Source organism: Struthio camelus, chromosome 3 (genome assembly GCF_040807025.1).
Source record: "Struthio camelus isolate bStrCam1 chromosome 3, bStrCam1.hap1, whole genome shotgun sequence".
Taxonomy (NCBI): domain Eukaryota; kingdom Metazoa; phylum Chordata; class Aves; order Struthioniformes; family Struthionidae; genus Struthio; species Struthio camelus.
Window position 1 is genome coordinate 31,270,223 of NC_090944.1, and position 20,235 is coordinate 31,290,457.

A 20,235-nucleotide genomic window follows, 5' to 3' on the forward strand; every position below is an offset into this window, starting at 1 on the left:
AGGTTCAGATTTGGGAAGATTCTTTCTCCCCTTAGTGTATTTATTACTTGGCAGTGCGCTACAGATTGCTGGAAAAGTCTGTCTGTTGTAGCTGAAATTACAAAACTGAAACTGAGTTGGCAGAGAAAATTCGTGCTCAGCACAAATTGAACTGACTTTAACTGAGAGACCTGAATAATCTGGAATCAGACAGATGGGAACAGCTCGTTCCATAGTGTCCAAAGAGATGGGAAGATTTCCAAAAAGGATAATCAAGATACAAGAGGCCTCTTCTGTGCGGTGTAGAAGAATTAAAATGTCCCACTTCTCTGAGTGTTGTGGTGTGAAGTATGCAAATAGTGTAATTTCATATCTAAATTTTCCTACTTGACAAGCAGATTAGAATACTGTTTGCCTGGAGATGTATGAGTTTTTTCAGTTTTGAGAAGAAATGATGATTCTGGATGGACAATATGAGTGTAATATCTGCAGACTTTAAATACTCAGTGGATTTGACCCAGATAGAAATGAACCCTCATAAAGAGAGAAAAAAAAGAGTCTGTTTTGAAAATAAAACAACTGAAAATTTCTACCAGTATTGTGGAATAAGAGTTTTTATTAGCATTTTCTATAATAGTGAATCGGTGCTCTGTTGGATCTGTTACTCTCAAATAAGTACTGGTCAAGGATGCAAAGGCGGTTGAGAGCCTTGACAGCAGCAATCCTATGGTGATGTAGTGTAAGATCCACAAGAAGTAAGAGAGATGAATAGCACAATTACAACTTTGGACTTCAGGAGAGCAGATTTTGGCTTGTGGAGCTTGGCAGGATGCCATGAAAAACTGCCCTGGATTGTGAAACACCTCAGGAAAGCTAGCTGGTCTTCTAGGACAACCTCAAAGCACAAGCACGGTCCGTTCTGACACGCAGAACATCAAGCAAGCATGGCAAAAAGCCAGTGTGTCTGAAGAGGGTACCCCTGGCTGAGCTTAGATGCAAAAAGGAAGTACACCAAAGGTGGAAGCAAGGACCTGACCCAAGAGGAACGTAGAGATATTGCCCACGTAGGAGCTGGAACTAGTGAGAGATGTGATGGGCAGCAAGAAGGGTTTCTTTCTGTATGTACATTGGCAGCAAAAGGAAGTCTAAGAAAAATATGGGCCTGCTGCTCACTAGTGCAGGGGACTTAGTCGCAAAAGTCACTGAGAAGGCTGAGGTGGCTCAGTGCCACCTTTGCCTCAGCTTTTACTGGTAAGGTTTGTCCTCAGGGCTCCAAAGCCCCTGAGCCTAGGTCCAGATCTTTGTGAAGCATTACTGTCAATGAGAGAAGGTATAATTAGGAGGTACTGAGGCCAGCTGGACATATACAGGTCCATAGGACAGATGGGATGCATTTAAGAGTGCTGAGGGCAAAGCCATTCTCTCTCTTTGAAAGATGATCACTATGATCAGAGGATGACTGGAAAGAGGTCAGTGTCACACACATTCGCAAGAAGGGCTAGAAGGAGGATCTGGGAAACTATGCTCTGGTCAACCTCACCTCAGTCCCTGGGACGGTGATGGAACAAATTCTCCTGGCAGCTATTTCTGGATTCGTGAAGTGCAAGGGAGTGATTGGGAGCAGCCAGCATAAATTTACCAAATGCAATTTGAGCCTGACTGACCTGAGTCCCTTTGAAATGACTGACTTGTGGGCAGGGGAGAGCAGAGGACATTATTTATCTCAGCTGTAGCAAGGCTTTCCAAACCATCTTGTGGAGTATCCTTGTAGCCGTATAGGTGAGATATGTGGATAGGTGGACTATAAAGTGGTGGAAAACAGGCTGAACCACCGTACGGTGAAAGGGTTATGATCAATGGTACAGGTCTATCTGGTGACCAGTATTAGTGATTTCCCTCAGGAAATGGTGCGGGGCCAGTGCTATTTACCAGCTGCAATGCACCCGTGGTACATTTGCAGGCAATATCAAGTTAGCGGGAGCAGCAGGTAATATGCCGGAGGACGAGGCTGCTGTTCAAGTTGACCTTGCCGAGCAGAAGAAGTGGGTTGACAGAAAACTCAGGCAGTTCAACAGAGGCAAAACACAAAGTCTTTGCATCTAGGGCAGAATAACCCTGTGCCACAGCACAGCCTGGGGTCTGACAGCCTAGAAAGCAGCTTTGGGGGGGGGTCCTAGTTGGACTAGATGAACTCCAGAAGTCCCTTCCAACCTAAATTATGTTCTGATGTATAAGCCGACTTTATGACTGTACTTGTTTTAAACAGTAGGTGGCACAATAGCTTTTGTTTAAAATACGGTTTCTGTTTAAATGCTATATCCCACACTGGGTCTCAGTCATCTTAGTTTTTGCATCATTTTAATTCTGTAATCAGAATTCTTGTTATAGGCTGTGTATGTTTATATATTCATTTTGTGTATTGTTTATGTTTTTTCTACTTTTACTAGCAAAAATGTGGTTATAAGACCTGTACACAAGCCTCTTTTAAGTAGCGCTTGGCTATGGCAGTAACCTGTAGGCTGTATTAACTATTTATTTTGTGTATTCTAGAGTCTGGAAAATTTTTATTTCTAAAGATGTTTATTCTTTTCACAAGAATGAACTGTGACTAAATGTAGAGGTAGTACCTTTATTAGAACAGCTGATACAGTTAGAAAAAAACCAAACTTTTGGGCTCAGACTTTTTCTGTGATACCGGATAAGAAACTGCTAAGTGTAAGTGCGTATTAGACACAATGAATTCCTTACCATATATTCATGTCTGTAACTGAGGCCTTAAAAAACTGTACATTTTCCTTTAGAATGCTAGTACTTCAAAGAAAATCCTTACATAACTTGGTAATAAAAGTGCAGAGAGAGAAGCAGGGAGATTTCAAGAGAAGTAACTCTGTAATTTGAATTTCATGGTCATTTAGGCTGGCTTAAAATAGTGAAAGAAGCAGTTGTGCCATTCCTTGTACTCGTGCAGAGCAGTTTGTTCTTGGCTTTGTATCGTCTTCTCCCCAGGCAGAATCCAGCTTTTGAAAGCCCTGTGATGAATTAGATTGGGAAATTGATTTGGGTGAAAAGAAATCCATAAAAGTAGAAAGAAATATAATCAGTAACAATAAGAAGTTTTTAGTTTGAGCTAAGTTCATCTCATGTTCCCTGTATTTGCATACAATGTGTGTTTCCGTTGAAACTTTGGAAGTGAGAAGGGGAGGTTATAAGTAGCCCGTAGTTTGTAAATATGAAATCTGGTAGTATTTCCTGGAGCTCTTACAGTTCTGTCCTTTGGTATGAACAATGGTGAGATGGGGTTTTCAGTTGTGCAAGGTAATATTGCCCAAAAAGAATCCTGACTTTTTTGATGATATAATTTTATTGCTTAAAAAGGCAATTTCTGTTGATTTGTCCTTCCAATTAGTCCCAATAAGTTTAGAAGATATAAAACAATGAAATTATGCTGTAAAACTGATTTTTGAAAACTGATCACCTATTTTATTGCAGCAATTCACTGAAGCAGCTGGCATCATCTGTACCTGTTCTTATTTGTATTAAAGGATAAATTTATGCATCTAAAATTAAAAGGCATATTTCAAAAGTAATGCCTGGAATTGCAACAATCACCAAAGATCGTATAGGCTTACAATAACTGACATATTCTTGAAATGAGTAATTTCAGAGTAATAGTAAATTTGATTACTTTTGAAGAGGTCCAGTATTTATTTTGCTGCAGGTACAGTTTTGAAATTGCTTTGTTTCTTTCATTTTATTAATGTGAGACTTTTATCATTAGCATTCCCAACTATGATGAACATAGTACCTAAATTAGAGTTTCAGAGAGAGCTTTGTTCCTTCAACAGGTTGTGAGAAGATATATTTTGGGCTCTGTGGTTGACAGTGAGAAGAATTATGTGGACGCCCTCAAAAGAATCCTGGAGGTACCTAATATCTTTTGCTTTTTAAAACTTGGAAATCTGAGAAATAATTAAGGCCTTAAAAAATATGTAGTGTGATTTACGTGTATTTTGTTACAGGTGCTTCATGCCAAATATTTGGAGAAGTTTTGCGTGTGTATACTTTTATATGAGTGGTAGGATTTTATGTTAAGAGTCATTTTTTTTAGCTCATTTAAATCTATTTATATGTTTTTTTCCACAGCAATATGAGAAGCCTCTTTCAGAAGTAGAACCAAAATTACTGAGTGAAAGAAAACTCAAAATGGTCTTCTATCGAATTAAGGAAATTCTTCAGTGCCATTCGATGTTTCAAATAGCCCTGGCCAGTCGTGTATCTGAGTGGGATTCTGTTGAAATGATTGGCGACGTCTTTGTTGCTTCAGTAAGCAAATGCATCTGAACAGATAATCTATTGTTATTTTAGGAATGTTACTCAATGTCCCTATCTTTCTATCTAACTTGGCCACTTTATTCCCATATTCTGCGAGGCCTAGAGCAGCTGCCAGAGTCAGTATATCCGTTCTGGTAAGGCAACTGACACCAACACGTCTCAGCTTAGTTAGCAGACACGGAAGAATTGTGGCCAGAATTTTCAAGCTTTGATCAAACTTTCAGACATTTAAGCAAGCGGTTTCTTTTTCAGAGGAGCTAGACACTAACAAATCCACCAAAATGGGATCCTAGCCTGGGATCTTAGTGGAGGCTACTTGACTTTCCAGAGTGCCTGGGCTTTAGCCTAACAAATTTACACTTTGTAATTCACGGCCTTTATGTCTTCAGGTTTCCAACCTTTGTTCTACACAAAGGTCATTTTTTGCATCACCAGTGTTTCTATAGAGTCACCAACAGGCCGAATAGAAGACCTTAGTTCCTAACAAGATGAGTCCTTAGCTGTCATAGGTCTAAACAAATATGCTTTTGGGTGTCTTCTGCATTTATAGTTATGGTTTTCCTTTTTACTGTTTCAGTTTTCTAAATCTATGGTATTGGATGCATACAGTGAATATGTAAACAACTTCAGTACGGCAGTGGGGATTCTCAAGAAAACATGTGCCACCAAGCCTGCCTTTCTAGATTTTTTAAAAGTGAGTACGCTTAAACTTAAAACAACTGGGCAGATGAAATAATTAAGGCTGCATAAAATATAAGTTAGGAGGAAATTTGGTTAATGATGTTGTGTATTGTGTGACTGTTTTTGTGGCCTTTAGGTTTATGGATTCGGCACAAAAATTCCAGAGAGAATTCACTTCCCCTGCTATAATTTCAGCGTAATAACATAGTTTTAGATCTAGGATGTATTCTGAAGTGCATTGTTGTTCAGATCAATTTTATTGGTGTTTACATGACTGTCCTTTGCAAAACATTGGGTTTTTTGTATCAGTTGAGCTTACAATAACAATTCACTATCTGAAGCATCTTCCTTCTTGGGACGTATTTTACTTCTAACATTGTATTGTACAAAGTGGTTAAGACATTGTGTTTCTGTTTCACAGCAGTTTTCTCATGTTCTGAAAATCTTTTTTCCAACTTGGGGGATGAAATTGAAAATTGCTGTACAAAATGCTTCCTGCTGTGATGAATATGATGCTTCCAGTAGGAGCTGTGTGTACTGAAACCTTGGCATATGCAACTAAAGTGCCTGGAAAGCCCTAGGGGGATACCCTACAGAGAGTGCACAACATGTATCCCACAACTTTTTGACTGGGAGCCTGGAAGCTCTGTTTGTCCCATTTTCCTCGGGGTCGTGGGCTGGGCTGTGCCCCTGAGAGCTGCCAGCCTGTCAAGTCTGTGACAGTGGTCTATTAAAACACTGAAATTTGTTGCCCTAGGCAATCCCTGCAGTGAAGCTCTTGGGTTGCCTTGGAGGATGGTGGAGGGGGGCTGGCTCCCAAGTCTATCTTCGGATCTTAAAATTAGCTAAGAACCTTTTGGAGAACAGTAACAGCAGTATACAGGATTATGTTCTGTGAGCTTTCGGGCCCACCGAGACCCAACTCTCTAGTGAGGTTATAGTCACTTCATACTTCCTGCACTTGTAAAAGGCCTTATTCCATCAGTGGCAGAGCTTTCAGCTCTCCTCACTCCTTGTCATTGCCGATACTAGTGCTCAGACCTGGGGAGTTACAACTGGGCTTTGCCTAGAGGGAATAATGTTGGTACTCTCCTCTGTGCTTTTGCTCACCTGAGGCTAACGGACTGTGGACCAGAATCTTCAGTACGACTGGGTGGGCAAAAATATTCGTGGAGATGAATACAGAAAATTGCTATGAAGCTGATAATTGCAGCAATAAATAGCAATTTAAGCACTACACCTGTTTAATATTGTTTGGTTTTGCTTTGTTTTTAATATCGGAAATGTCCTCAGTTCTCCCTATTTTGAGTCCGCTGTGAGTCTGGTCAAAATATTTCCAATTGAAAGCTTTAAACAAACAAGATTTACACACATACAAATAGTTATGAAATTTGTCTGGTTTGATGAACTAGTTCTGATAACCAAAACAGTGGATCCTGTTGTTCTTTCTGAGTGCAAAGAACACGAACCGTATAATTCAGTGTTCTTTTCCTTAGTTTATTTTAATAAAGAAAATTAAAATTTTCTCCTGTTGTTTACATAGCATTGACATTAGTGTGCTTTCCTTTTAAAGACACATTGATAGATAAAGATTTACAGTGTCTTAGCCCTAGGAAGCAGGGTAGCAATAGCAAAATAAGGACTGGAAGTCTACAAATAATTTGTTTACATTTTTCAGATTTGAGACCCTGAACAAGTACCTTGTGTTTGTGTGCTGAAAGTCAAGCAGATACTTCAATGCACTGCTTACTTGAAAAGCATGAATGTAGTATATCGATTTATACATAGATACTATATTACTGTTGAGACTTCATCCCAGCTGTATTTATTTGAAGGGATTTCGGTTTAGTGACATGCCATCATTTTAATGGTGATTTTTTTCAAAAAGATGTAATACCTTTAAATGAAATTGGGGGATCTTTAGAGTATCCTTGTTATAGTGAATGTAAATGCTATAAGAGAATTTTAAGGAAATATTTTCATTTTTTATCTGTAACTGATGGAAATACACCTGTGTGAGTAAACAGTATGACTTTCTTGCATTGCAGCAGTGCCAGGAGTCGAGTCCTGATCGAATTACACTGTATGGTTTAATGATGAAACCTATCCAGCGCTTTCCACAGTTCATTCTACTATTGCAGGTAAATAATATTTACAGCAAGACTTACCTGACAGATGCTCTCGTTGCATTCACATGTGGGGTTGCTTTGCAGCTGTCTTCTGCTGGGGGAGCATGCTGCAGTGGGTTTTGTCTCTGCATCTTAGGAAATACCACACAAAAAATTTCAGTGCATGAACAAGTCCTGGTCTCCTAGTCTGGTTGCAGGGACAGTCAGTAAATATACTGTAGGAAAATCTTAATAAATCAAATTTACTTACTTACTTACAAGATTACTTACTACATTAGATTTCGTTTGTAAATCACCTCATAGTGCAACTGCAGTTCCAATGTGCTACTAATTTATATCAATTTCCTAGGTGTTTTTATTAAGTGTTGTATAGTTCAGCACACGTGCAGGCGGTGGAGTAAATGCGTTCTCTCCCAGACTGCTTGGCTCACAGCACCCACTGGAAGGTGGCACAGCTCCTTCTCACCTGCAGTGTTTTATCTTCCCTCTGTGGGCAGCACAGCTTTGGGGGTGCCCCCAGGGTCTCATCTCAACACAGAGTCCCACCATGGGATGAGCACAGTTCCACAGTGTAGTCGTGCATTTAGCCTTAAAATTTGAGGACCTGCTACAGGCAAACACAACGTTTGTAAATCTTTACAGAACCCCTCCAGGTCTGTGGCAGAGAAGAGCGCTGTGCGTTAGCTATTTCTTATAGGTGTCACAGAGGAAGACGGGCGTCAGGATGAAGTGCCAGGAATTACTGTGGAAGAAAGAGCAAAGGTAGTTGTGGGGTGAGCTCACAGGTAGGCAGCCGTGGCTAGAACTTTTGAGGAAGTAGAAGAGAAGGAAAAAAACGTGTTAGGAGTTTGTAGTGAATATGTAAGGATGTTTAAGTGTTGTTGGAAAGGAGGAAAATTTCATTCAAACGGTTCCAGTGTATGCCTACAAAAGAGAAACGTTTTTAGAAATTTTTGTGACCTCCGTGAGGCGAGTACTGTTATCCTACTGTGGGATTAGCATGCTATCAGTGTTTTAGTGCGTAATAACAATAATAATGAGCATAATATGGTATTATTATAATATTAAGCATCAGAAATGTTTCCTTTTACGTGACTTGACAGATACCAACCTATACTATAATATTAGGTCTCAAATTGTATTTAACATTATTTGCATCTTATGATATTTATTATTATTTATTTTCAAGTTCCTTCTCTATACTTTCTTTCTTTAAGTACTATATATGTTCCTTGCTCAATATCTTTTTGAAGAACTGTTTGGATATTCAGGAAAATAAGTGGAGCTCTGTCTTGAATATTCATTAGGAGTTTTTTGATTGGTCTTAAGTAATACTTGGGTAAAGAATGATACTGTAACTTTACGCAGGATATGCTATAAACTTCTGTGATCTTTTGAATTTGACTTTGAAATTAAATCAGATTTTTATTTTGTTTTACGATTTCTCCTCAGGATATGTTGAAGAATACTAATAAAGGACATCCTGATAGGTTACCTCTACAGATGGCTCTTACAGAACTTGAAACACTGGCAGAGAAATTAAATGAAAGGAAAAGGGATGCGGATCAGCGCTGTGAAATAAAGCAAATAGCAAAAGCAATGAATGAACGTTATCTGAACAAGGTTAGAAAGGAGGAATGTGTGATGGAAGAGTTAGTGTATTATTAGTTTCTGTGTCATGAGCAGGCTTTAGAACAGAGACAGAAGAGATACCTGCAGCCTTTTCTGTAGTGCTGAGCAATATAGGTTCCTTCTATAGGAAGGGGTGAGATGTAAGTTATCTCCAGGACTAAATAGGCTAACTGGTTCAAATGACTGTGAGCTGAAGCATTTGACAAGCTGAAATATCAACAGCAGTATCAGTGCTCTATGACAGCATAAAAGATAATGCTGTTTCCTCTTTCTTTAGCAAATCCTTGTGCAGGTCTTCCGCATGAGAAAATTACTTTGACTATCCCGGAGGTGAGGAATTAATCCTGTATAAAGGAGGAAAAAAAAAAAAAACCCAACAGTTTCTTATACTGCAGTGTTTCTAACCAAAAAGCATTTCAAAAGGTGCTCCTGGATGTGTCTAATAGCTTCCTTATTTTAAGGAACATCCTAGCCCATTTCATTTATTTATTTGGATCATACAGTAGAAGTGTCTAAAGAATTTTCGAAGACATTCAGTAGGAAAGAAAGAATGACCATCTTCTTTGAATTTGTTAGTGGCTAACTGTGTTGTGGATATATGTATATTTGCATCTCTTATTTGCATCATAAATGCTTCTGTTTGTCCCAAGTGATGGGCATGAATGCTTCAGTTACTGCTTTTGTGAGGTTATAAATGGTGATACTGTAGACTCATTCTAGGCTGGAGTAATGGGGAAGTGCTGAAGGAATGCAAAGAATATTTTTGTTAGTAATGCATAAAGGCCTCCATAGTTTTCAGGAGAGAAAGTAAGCAACCAAAACATAATTGTTTTAAGTTATATATGAAAAATGGGATGCAGAATTTATTGTTATATTGGAACACTGTAAGTGCATTAGAGGATGGATTCAAGCATTTTACTGCTGTAGATGACCCTACTTGAGCAGGGGGATCGGACTAGATGATCTCCAGAGGTCCCTTCCCACCTCAACCATTCTGTGATTTTCTAGTTCTTGTACTCCTGCTTTTTGAAGTAGCTAGTGATGATCATCTTCAAGTGGTTGAAGGAGTTAAAGGCACAGCATGTGCCCTTTAAGATGTGATCCAGGTTTCCTTTTATCCATCCGTATGAATATGCTGCACCAGGAGAGTAAACTAAGATATGCCTGGAGAGTCACTCCAAATAACATAGGACCCTATGCACCTTATGGCTTAGTACTTGCATATAGAGCTTTGCAGCGATGCTAGGCAAGGTGAAACAGGCTGTGAAAGAGCTGGATGGATAGGAAACACACGTATTATGAACCATTTTGTTTTCCTGGCCACTACTGAGATGTTTACCTGTTCATGTTTGCAGGCAGTGCTGAGGCTCACCACTTGAAGGAAAGCTGCAAGAGCAATTGCACCTTTTGTGCATGTCATCATCTTGGCAGTCTGTAGAAATGTGTTTACTGCATTCCTTAGTTACCTTTCTGAGCCAATGCAGTCAGAGAAATTAACAGCAGTCTTGCTCCTGCCATCCTGACTTGCCCTTTTGGGATGGCTGGAACCATGCAACACATGTAAGTGGACTGTGAAAGAAAAGGAGGGAAACAAACAATAGAAATTGTGGAGGCTATCATTTTTTAAACCAGTGTAGCAGATTTTCAGAGCAATTGCATGTTCCATTTTAAGACTGAAAAGCCCTGCAGTCCACATTCCTTGTGGCAGAAGTTAGTATTTCTGTAAAGTGAATTAGTGAAGACGCTTAATTCACTTTGTAAATCCACCTGTGAACATTTGCAGTAGTAAGGCAAGTGATAACCTATTATATTTTCTTTTATTTTTTGCACTGGATATTGGATGTACCTTGTATAGTATATAATTTTCATTATTTTTAAAATCTAGCTACTTAGCAGTGGAAACAGATACCTCATACGGACTGATGATATGATTGAAACAGTTTACAATGACAAAGGAGAAATTGTCAAAACCAAAGAACGACGACTTTTCATGTTAAATGATGTATTGATGTGTGCAACAGTAAATATGCGGTAAGACTTAGTTCATATTTTTTAAATGATTGTTCAAGCTTGGGCTGAGGAAAAATGACACTGGAAAGTTTGTTGGGTTTCTTGTTTGTTTGTGCCTTTTTTTTTTAGCTAAGGCTACTGATGTCTATCAGCCATCATAATAAGTGGTCAAATAGCTTTCTTAGATTCTTCTCTGTTGCCTGCTCATGTTTTAAAATTCTGGAATAAATTTGTAGAAAACTTTTTTCGGTTGGAGATCACACATACAAAAGTTCTGTAGTGTCTAGGTATTGCTGTGTATTAGTGTTTAATGGAGTGGAGGCTTCATAGGTTTGGTAACACTCTTAATTTAGATAATGGAGAAAAGTGAATATGAACCTAATTCTGAGGTAGGATTTTTTTTTCTCTCTCTTCTTGGTTAAATTCACCGTGTCACTCACACACACGCACGCAGAGGCGCACACGCACGCAGAGGCGCACACGCACGCAGAGGCGCACACGCACAGACACCCCCCCCACCCCGCCCCATAATTTGACACAATTTGCACATGGAAAAAAAAAAAAAAAGGCAAAGCATGCAGTGAAGCCTCTCCTCGACCCAGAACTCACTCACAAAGGTCCAGCTGATGAAGTTTCATCTCTGAGACCAGACACTGAGGATTAAAGCTGAGGTGCTTTGAAGAAGGCGTTTTTTTCACAGTGCCTGCTGTGTTTTAGTTGGCTACAGCTATTACTGTTAGTCAAGTACCTCTGTGCGTGCCAAGGTCACACCTGCGTTCAGATGTTGCTTGTGCCATAAATTGCTTGATGTGTTATTACATTCTGACAGAGAAAATGTGGGCCATCAAAATCTCTCAAGAACAGCTTTTCTTAAGCATAAGCTGAGAGTTGATGTCTTTTGTCCATTACTGAAGTGTGAAAAGAGTAAACAGTTTTTCAGTTGTATGAATGCTTAGTGTCATATTAGTGAGTGAAAAGTGCCTTGTAATGACTTTGCTTTTCAGAAAATGCCCAGTTATCCCAGAAGTTACAATTCTTTTCCTTTCCTCTTTGTTCATTTCTTTATAAACAGCTGGATATTTACTTGTGATTGTTTGGGGGAAGATTGCTTTTATTCGTGTATTTTACCTTTTTCCATTACATCATTGTTGTGGGGGTTTTTTGTGATTTTTCCCTGAAGCAGCAATATGCAAACTGTTTTCCTTTTCTATGTGAAAAGTTCATAATTTTGCCAAGTTGCTGGGTTCCCTAATGAGTCAACTGTTTCAGTTATCGCAAACAGCATTCTTGTTCCTGTAGGCATTACAGGTAATGAGCAACCTCCTCTGGGATAGTAATTGGGCACGGCTATGTCGCGGGGGTTTGTTAACTTGAAAAAAGTTTCGAAGAACTCCTTAGGTATATTTTTCTCTGGCAGTTACAGTTTGCTTTCCGACCTGCTTAGTTTACGTAACAGTGGCCTCTCATCTAAGCTGGGCTTCTGTTAGAGTAGTGATTTTCAGACTCTCCCATTTGTGCATGCCTGCCAGTTTTCCCCTGGAGTTGTGGAGTTCTTCAGAGATGTTATGTGCACAGGCAGCTGTGCAGCATACCTCTGCTCGCGTTTTTTGGACACCTTCTGTCAGCCTTTCCGGAAGTAGTCAGAGATCCCAACAGTCTGTGAACGATAGGTTCAAAACTAATTTTCTGTAGCTGGCAAAAGACCTGTATTTCTGCAGCGCGCGTGACGCTCAGAAGGTCCTTCACATGTAATCTAGAGGACCAGCTTAAACCAGAGACCTAAGTTTTAAGCAGCAGGAGTTAATGAGGTGAATGCTTTCCCTAGTGACTGAGCAGCTGTGTTCTGTCTTGTCTTGTTTGCTTTCTTTTGAGTTAGATCTAGAGTTCATAAATATTTACTTAAGCTATGGTATTTGATGTTTTTTTGTTCATACTTGTTTCTTGATTAAAACTCTATTGCACATAGGTGGCTGACTACCTGAACATCAGTTTTGAGAGACTGTTCTCAGTAAATACCTTCTGCTGATTTTTCCGAAGCACTCTTTTGGGTTGCTTTCAAGTTCTTTACTTCAGCCATGCTTTCTGTGAAGTGAACATTAAAGGAAGCAAAAATATCTCTTTTGTCCTTTATAGTGTTATATGTGCTTGAATAAGAGAGTGAAAGAAACAAAGGAAAAGGAGTATGAGGACTATTTCTACTCTGGGAGCTTCCTCAGCATGCTATTTCCTCTGAAACGCCTGCTGCAACATACACTTCCTTTAACAGCCACTTCATGTGTAGTTTGTGCGCAGATGCCGCGACTATTGCAAAGGGTCTGCCGTGACGAACATCCTGGGTCGAGGGGCTTGTCGGGAATGTTAGATTTTCAGTCCTTGGGAAGTTACATTGACCTTCCTGCTCCTGGTAGTTGTTCAAAAGTCTCATCATCCGCACTTTCCTAACTACAACAGTTACTTCTTTTTAGCGCTGTTTCAGGCGCTGTGCAGTTACCGTCAAAAAGAATTAGGGAAAAGATGGAGCCACAGTATCATCCTAAGCACTTGCAGTAGGATGTCCAAATCCATGCTGATCTTCTTAAGAGACAATAATTTATGTTTTGCTGTAGAAATAAAGGGTCTGCTGTTGGCAGTTGTATGCTATTTGTAAACATGATTTTCTGCACCTGCATAGCTGCTCTTTACACTCGTTGCAAAAGTCAGTCACAAAAGTTAGTCCAACGCATGTATTTGTTTAAAGCTGTGCACAGTGCTCAGACTGGTATACAGCAGATTTTGGAAGTTAAAATAATAAATAGAATTCTATGAAACATAATTGCTTGTCAAAGCAATAATTTGTGCATCTTCCAGCTCTTCCTACGAAAGCAGTGGCATCGTGACAACTGGCCAGAGGTATTTATTAAAATGGAGCGTACCACTGGGACAAGTGGAAGTCATAGAGTATGGCAGCAGCGAGGGCCAAGGGGAGAACTGCAGGTTTCCACCTCAGCACTCTGCTGAGAGCGTCATCGTTAACTCTAAGCCAAGTAAGTGATGGGCATTTTTTACTTACGTATTTAAACTTTATTAAAACCTATATTTGGATTTGAATGGGCTACTGAAAGCAAAGGAAAGCATTTTGTGCCAGAAGACTCCTGTAACGTGCACGGTAATATGGCCTCTTTCTTGGAAACTGAAAATCCATAAAGTGATAGCTAGTCTCTTGCCTTGCAATGTGAATTACTTTAATTTATTTCATTTTACAGTTTTATGGCATAAAAGCATGAATGTGCATGGACACGCAGAAAGATTATTGTAGCGTGGTATGCTAGCTGCCTCACTGTAGTTAGTTGGGCATATGTTCTTATCCCATAGCTAACGCAAGGAAATTTCCCTCAGTAAAAAAGAGAAGCTACCCTATTACTGTGGCATAAGAGCATGGACGCAGGGGGTTGCTGCAGGGTAGAAATGATTTCACTGAAGTCCATAGTATCCCACCCTTTAAACACGGTATCAAGCGCTTCAAAAAAAAACCCTGCAATAATAATTTTAATGAATGTTTATGAAACAGTGTGCCAGTAGGTAATTTCCTCCTAGCCTCTCCCGCAAAATGACCTCAGACTCTGAAGTTAGAGAATTCTTTTTGTGCTCTTTAATCTCTCCTACAAGCCTGCCAACTACCCTCAAGAGATGTATGAATTTCAAGAGTTTACTCAGCAGCTAACCTTTTCATATGTAACGAATTGTTTTTATATCCTATTTTGCCTAAATCTTTTATTTGTAAGCGCATTCAGTATATCTAGATTCTAATCCCTTGTGAGCTATCAATGAACTGTAATTTAGATTGGTTTCACTGCTAACTCTGGGCATTATTTCACAGTATTTATTTAACATTGCATTCTTGCCTCATGAATTTTCCCACAGTTGTGCTGTAAGAAGTAAATATTATACTTCAGAACTGCTTGAGATGCAGCTGCAATATCTAATACCTCCTTTATTCTCCAGGGTGCCTATTGTCAGGCTTTCTTCCTCCTCCCTTTGTAAATAGCTCAAGAAAATTTTTAAAGTACTTAGGTTTCAATTTCAAGGTTGACTTTGTTTTGTAACTTTTTTTAAATATTAAAGGGCTACTTAGACAGTGAGATTTAAGCTCTTAAATGATCATTTACGAGCTACTGCATATACGACCCCAAAAGGAGTGTGTATAAGGAGGGTATTACCTAGAGTCGAGAGTTCGTTTCCTGGGAGAGTTTGGGAGGAACACTTCATTGCAATACTCCTAGTGCGACTGTGCAGCAGCTTCATGATTGATTAGATGAAGTTCTTGCCCTCATGAAAGAGGAAGTGAGCACAGCCTTCCTATCTGCATATGCTCCTATGTCAACACTAGCTGTCACTCTGAATGCAGGCTTAGGCAGGCTGTCTCAATTAGAGACAGACTTAATTGTGCTAGTTATTCTGTAGAATTGCCTCCTTTGTTCCAGTTTTCTTGGGTACTAAAGATTAAACAAATCCAGAAAGCACAGTTTTCCTGCCGAGAGGAAGGACTGGTAAAACTTTGTGTAATGATTTACCGTTGCTTATTTATTTACACCCACTAAGATACTGTATTTTATATTCGGTGATGACACAGTCCTTGCCATGGTAGTATTGCTTCATCGGTGTAATTATTGGGTGCTTACTACAAACTCCAAGGCACTACCAGCTAAATATTTAATCATTCTCTGGCTGAAATTGCACGACTTTGTAGTCATTATACAGTTACATTCAGATACTTTCTATTTTCAAGGTGTACTGAGGAATTGTGGTGAAGTCCCAGTGACCTCATAGAAAGGAATTTTAACAAATCCAAAACCAAAGCAGTCTAAACTGCTAATGATAAATAACGGTTTGAGATATTACATACAAAATTGTGGCTTCCATGAGGCCAGGTGAGAGTTCTGCGTGTCTTACCTAGAACCATATTTTCAGCTCCCATTTCCAGTCTGTGGAAACTGGAGGGCTATAGAATAACGATGATTATGTGTAAAAGCAATTAGAAGTTGAGGGTTACCTTTTCCATTTTTGGAAGACTGAGAAAAGAAGGACTGTATCTGCAGCACGCCAGATAAATACTGGACTCCTGTAACAGTAATATTCTCAGATAGCTGTTGTAATCAGCGAGGATTCTTGAATTCTGATTGTGTCCTTATGAGGATTTTTGTTAATTACATTTTTCTTATCGCAGTGTTTTTCCCCCACCAGAATTTTTTGTATGCGGCAGCAACTGTCAGAAGTGTATCTCACTATTATTGGTCTAATTTGCTCACTGTTATTGGTCTAATTTGTGTAGCTCCATACTCTGTCCTTCTTGGATCATTTTTGTTGATCACTGCATTGAGTAAAAGGTTGTTACTATTATGTGCTCCTTCAGTAGCAATGCTGGTTAAATACACCTGGCACTTTAGGCTTCTACTGTGCTTCAAGAAAGGATAGTATAGTTTAAAGAGGCAGACTTTGTTTTGGGTGCTACAGAGAAATTTGAATTTGCTTTATAGGTTGTAGTACAGAACTGTTGGAAGGTAGAAAGGTTTTACAAGTACGTTTAAATCAGGAGCCTGCTTTAGGACTGTTCTATGTAGGAAGCAAAGGCTGCATGAACATTGTTTTCACTTGGCAAAATCATCATTTTGCATTTTTTACCCAGTTCTGCTTTGTATGCTAGGTTTGTGTGCTAGTCTCAAAAGAGAAGACATTTGAGGGTGCGTTGGTTATGGTTAGCTTCTTTCTTTTTCTAAAGTGTTGCGTCTTTTGGCAGGGGAAAATGTGTGGCAGGAGACAGAAGAAGAATGGAGGAAAATTCTCCTAAAGTGTGTTCAGCTATGTTGCTTCTGTTTTTCATGTTCTTTTGCCTTAATGCTGTTATTCTGCCCTAGCACTGCAGGTAGAATAAGAATTCTCTTAGTCATGAATATGAAGAAAGCTTCAGTCTCAGCTGTTTGGCAGAGTCCTTCTATTTGTAGGGTTCTTAAAGATGTTTTCTAATAGAGCAGAATTATAACTTCAATTTGTAACCTGCAACTATATTTAAAGCACAAAATACTAAACTTTTTTAATGGCATGTTTATCAGTTCTCATTTCACTTAGCAAATCAGGCAAAATTTCATTTTCCTATATTGGAGTTACTCTTACTTGAAAGTCTGTGACATCCCAATCAGATGATTGCAATGGAAATATTTATCTTTCCTATGTGTACCAAAACCTGTGATTCCAAAAGAGACCTAATGTGCTAATTTTCTTCTCTGGAACTATTTGCAGAAAGATGCAAGATAAAGTTCTTCCCTTATAAATCCACATACTGTTTCAGGTAGGCTATTGCTAATTATTCTTCTTTCCATCTCAATCTTTTTAAAAAAGTGTTAATCCATATGAAGAAGCCTAGGCACATTCACAGCACCGAAGAAGCTGAATTAATGTCGGAAAAGAGGCATGAACACCAAGTTGTGTACTCTTGATTTACTTATACTGAAAGAATTGTCTTGTATAACAGAGTTCAAAAAGACATATATGAAGAGTGTTTTATGGAGTTATGAGTGCATGTGGCTTGTTTTTATGGGAAAATAGAAGAAATACTATAAAGTTCGGTGAGGTTGTTAAATATAAGAAACAAGATCTGTGATTCAAGCCCCAAAGAGAATTCAGCAATAGGATTACACAATATGGGGACATTCCTGTGTAATAAATGGTCAAAAAGCTCGAAAGAAGAGCCACTTTCCTTGCTTAGTGTCAATTTGTGAATTCTCTTCTTCCACACATTTATAGCCCGGTGAATGATATTGATTCAATGAAAAAGGATGAGAAATTGACTGAATTTATGGAAAGAGGGTGCTCAGTAAGTTAAATGCTACCTGTATTCTTCTGATAAAAAAGAAGAAGGATTGAAGAGCGGAGAATACAACTTACTGTTTAGGGCAGTCCTAAAAGTGTCTTTCAAAAAAAATATAAAAAATATGTCCAAAGGCGAATTTATAACTTCTCATCAAAATGTATTACATTTCCTGCAAAAAGAATCAGAACAGTGGACCTACACTTGCGAATCTCCCTTCCACACATAGAAACAGTGAAAATGTGTCTTTCACTACTCTTTAAAGGTAGTAAAAATAGGCAAAAGTCAAAAATGCAGCACAGAATTTCAGTTCCTTAGACCCTTGGCAAATATTATTACTAGATGTAGCATTTTGCTCAAGCTGTTGGAGGACAGTGAACTGTGGATTCTCTGCTGGGATGAATTTCTGTTTGGTGCTGTAGTGGAAGCGACCACGCAGCATTTTTTTCTGGTTGTCAAGGCAGCTCAAGAACGAAAAGGGTGAGCTGTAAAAGTCTTTCACAGTGTCTTTATTTAAGAAGACCAAATTAAAGAGACTCTGAAGGAGCAAAGGGAGAGGGCGAAACATTTTTTGATTTCTGGGTGAGAAGCCAAGCGTCTGTCAGCATGTCTTGGCTTACTGCTGCTGGTCCTGTTGATCAAGAGTGATAAACACCGTAGGCTATTACTTAAGCAAAGAACTATTTAATTTTAACCATATGGCTAAAAAGTGAATGAGAAAATGAGCAGGGCCCATCTGCTGTATATATTCTGTAGTGATGAGTGTAGGAGGTAACAGTAAAACGAAATAACGCTTTAGCATGTTTACATTTATGGTGGAGGTTTAATATTATTTTTAATTTTCAAGGGTTTACAGTTCATAATAGGGGTCAAACGTTAGCACTGCTAAACTCTGACTTGTCTCCTCTCCTGATCAGACTTGCTGGGACAAATTGGTACTCCATTGCCACTTGCTTGTGGTTTAGATCTCTGTGATTTTTGTTTATTGTCAAATGTCGTAGTAACACTACGCTGAAAAGCAGACGTTATTCTTCTGAGTTTCCTTCTGCTGCTTTATGCAGTCGGCTTATGGAGGTCCCTGAGTGTTGTCAGGGAAACAGGAAGGATGTTTCATGGACTGGTGTATTTGTGTTTCTGTCAGTGTTTTGCTGAAGATTATCAAGTCCCTTTCTAAGATGGAAATAACACTGCTGTGATAGCCATTCCTGTTGAAGCTGATTTCTGCTGGTTTGTCTCATGAGAAATACAGAATTGGGGAAGGAAAGAAAAGTCAACTTTATCATCACTTTAAGACTGGGCAATTGTAGTAGAATGTCCAGAGTAAACAAGACTAACTGTTAAATGGCAATTCAGGTCTAGCATTGATGATAAGGTTTTAAAAATGATGGTATGGCCTAAACTGCTAATTCAGCTAACTCTCATCTCTGTGAAGCGTATGTAGAATAACAATGTAAATCTTTGTTTTAAAACTGTTGAAAATAATACTGTATATTAACGGACATGTAACATGTTCATAAATGTAAACTGTCATTGATATATGTCAACAAAAGACCAGAGATTTTAAATATATCTAATTCCAGATGTAGCCTGTCTGACTTAGCAGACCAGGTGCCATTAAATGGTTCACTTTGTTAACCAGATATATGTAACCAACTGGTGGATTAAGCATAGATTAAATTAGGTGTTACATGTTTGTCTCACCCAATTAGGATGGATTCTTCTGTTTTCCTGTCATGTTATTTTTAGTGGTTATAGGCCTCACATCCAGCTCTCATAAACCTCCTTCTGAATTGCTAGAGGTCTGTTTCACGTCATGACACTAACTAGTAAAATGAGTAGAAACCTGGGTATAACCAAACAAGCAAGAATCAAAGAGGACGTACCCGGCTGTACTTGCATTGTTTAAATGGATTCACTCATGCACTTTCACTGCTTTTTTTTATGCTGGTGTTTATCTTCTCACATCCAGTTCCTCTCTCGCCCTTGACATCCTTGCAGTTAAACCCGCCACCAAGGCTCTGTACTAGCTCTTCCCTCTTCTTAAGAGGGCAGACGCTTCCAGGTCTGCGCCGCCACCACCTGACCTTTGCGACCCCGCGGGAGGATGTGATGAAAGGGCTGTGGCAAGTCTTTTCTTTCACTCCAAAGTCTCTTTGCTTCCAGATTTGCCCGTCCTCATGGGAACAGGACCGGGGACTGAAGTTGCTCTAACCCATTACTGCAATCAGTATGTAGTCTGGGAAAACACCTTGCAGTTATCACTGTTTGTGTGCAGCTGTGGAACTGGACTACAGGTTCCAGATTTGTCGGTAGAGTGGGACTCCAGCCTCCTCCTCCGTACTCGCTACTGCTTTCCTTTCCTCCCTCTTCCTTGGCACGGCACAGCACAGTCGTCTCTGTCATCAGAAAAAATATTGGTGGCATTATATCTCTAAAATTCCCTGCCCTGTCACGATTAGCTGGAGTTTCATACAATTCTGAATGTATGAGCTACTTCTCACTCTCTTTAAAAGGCTTTATGTTTTTTTAGTGTTCTTACATAATTTTACTCACTGAAGATATAACACTATGAAGTGTTTGCATTTAATACTTTGTACAGTATTTGTACTTGCGAGCTGCTGATTTCATCTT

At 39.1% G+C, this 20,235-nt stretch overlaps 1 protein-coding gene across 6 annotated transcripts in view; it reads left to right on the plus strand.

Moving 5' to 3' along the window:
- ARHGEF10 (Rho guanine nucleotide exchange factor 10) overlaps positions 1–20,235 on the plus strand; it is a 119,589-nt gene that overhangs the window by 50,551 nt on the left and 48,803 nt on the right. For all 6 annotated transcript variants that reach the window (XM_068937325.1, XM_068937321.1, XM_068937326.1 and 3 more), the window contains 7 exons: positions 3,825–3,902; positions 4,123–4,302; positions 4,889–5,005; positions 7,041–7,133; positions 8,574–8,744; positions 10,639–10,784; positions 13,611–13,786. In XM_068937325.1, the coding sequence (XP_068793426.1) occupies positions 3,825–3,902; positions 4,123–4,302; positions 4,889–5,005; positions 7,041–7,133; positions 8,574–8,744; positions 10,639–10,784; positions 13,611–13,786 (961 nt within the window). The remainder of the gene's footprint in view (positions 1–3,824; positions 3,903–4,122; positions 4,303–4,888; positions 5,006–7,040; positions 7,134–8,573; positions 8,745–10,638; positions 10,785–13,610; positions 13,787–20,235) is intronic.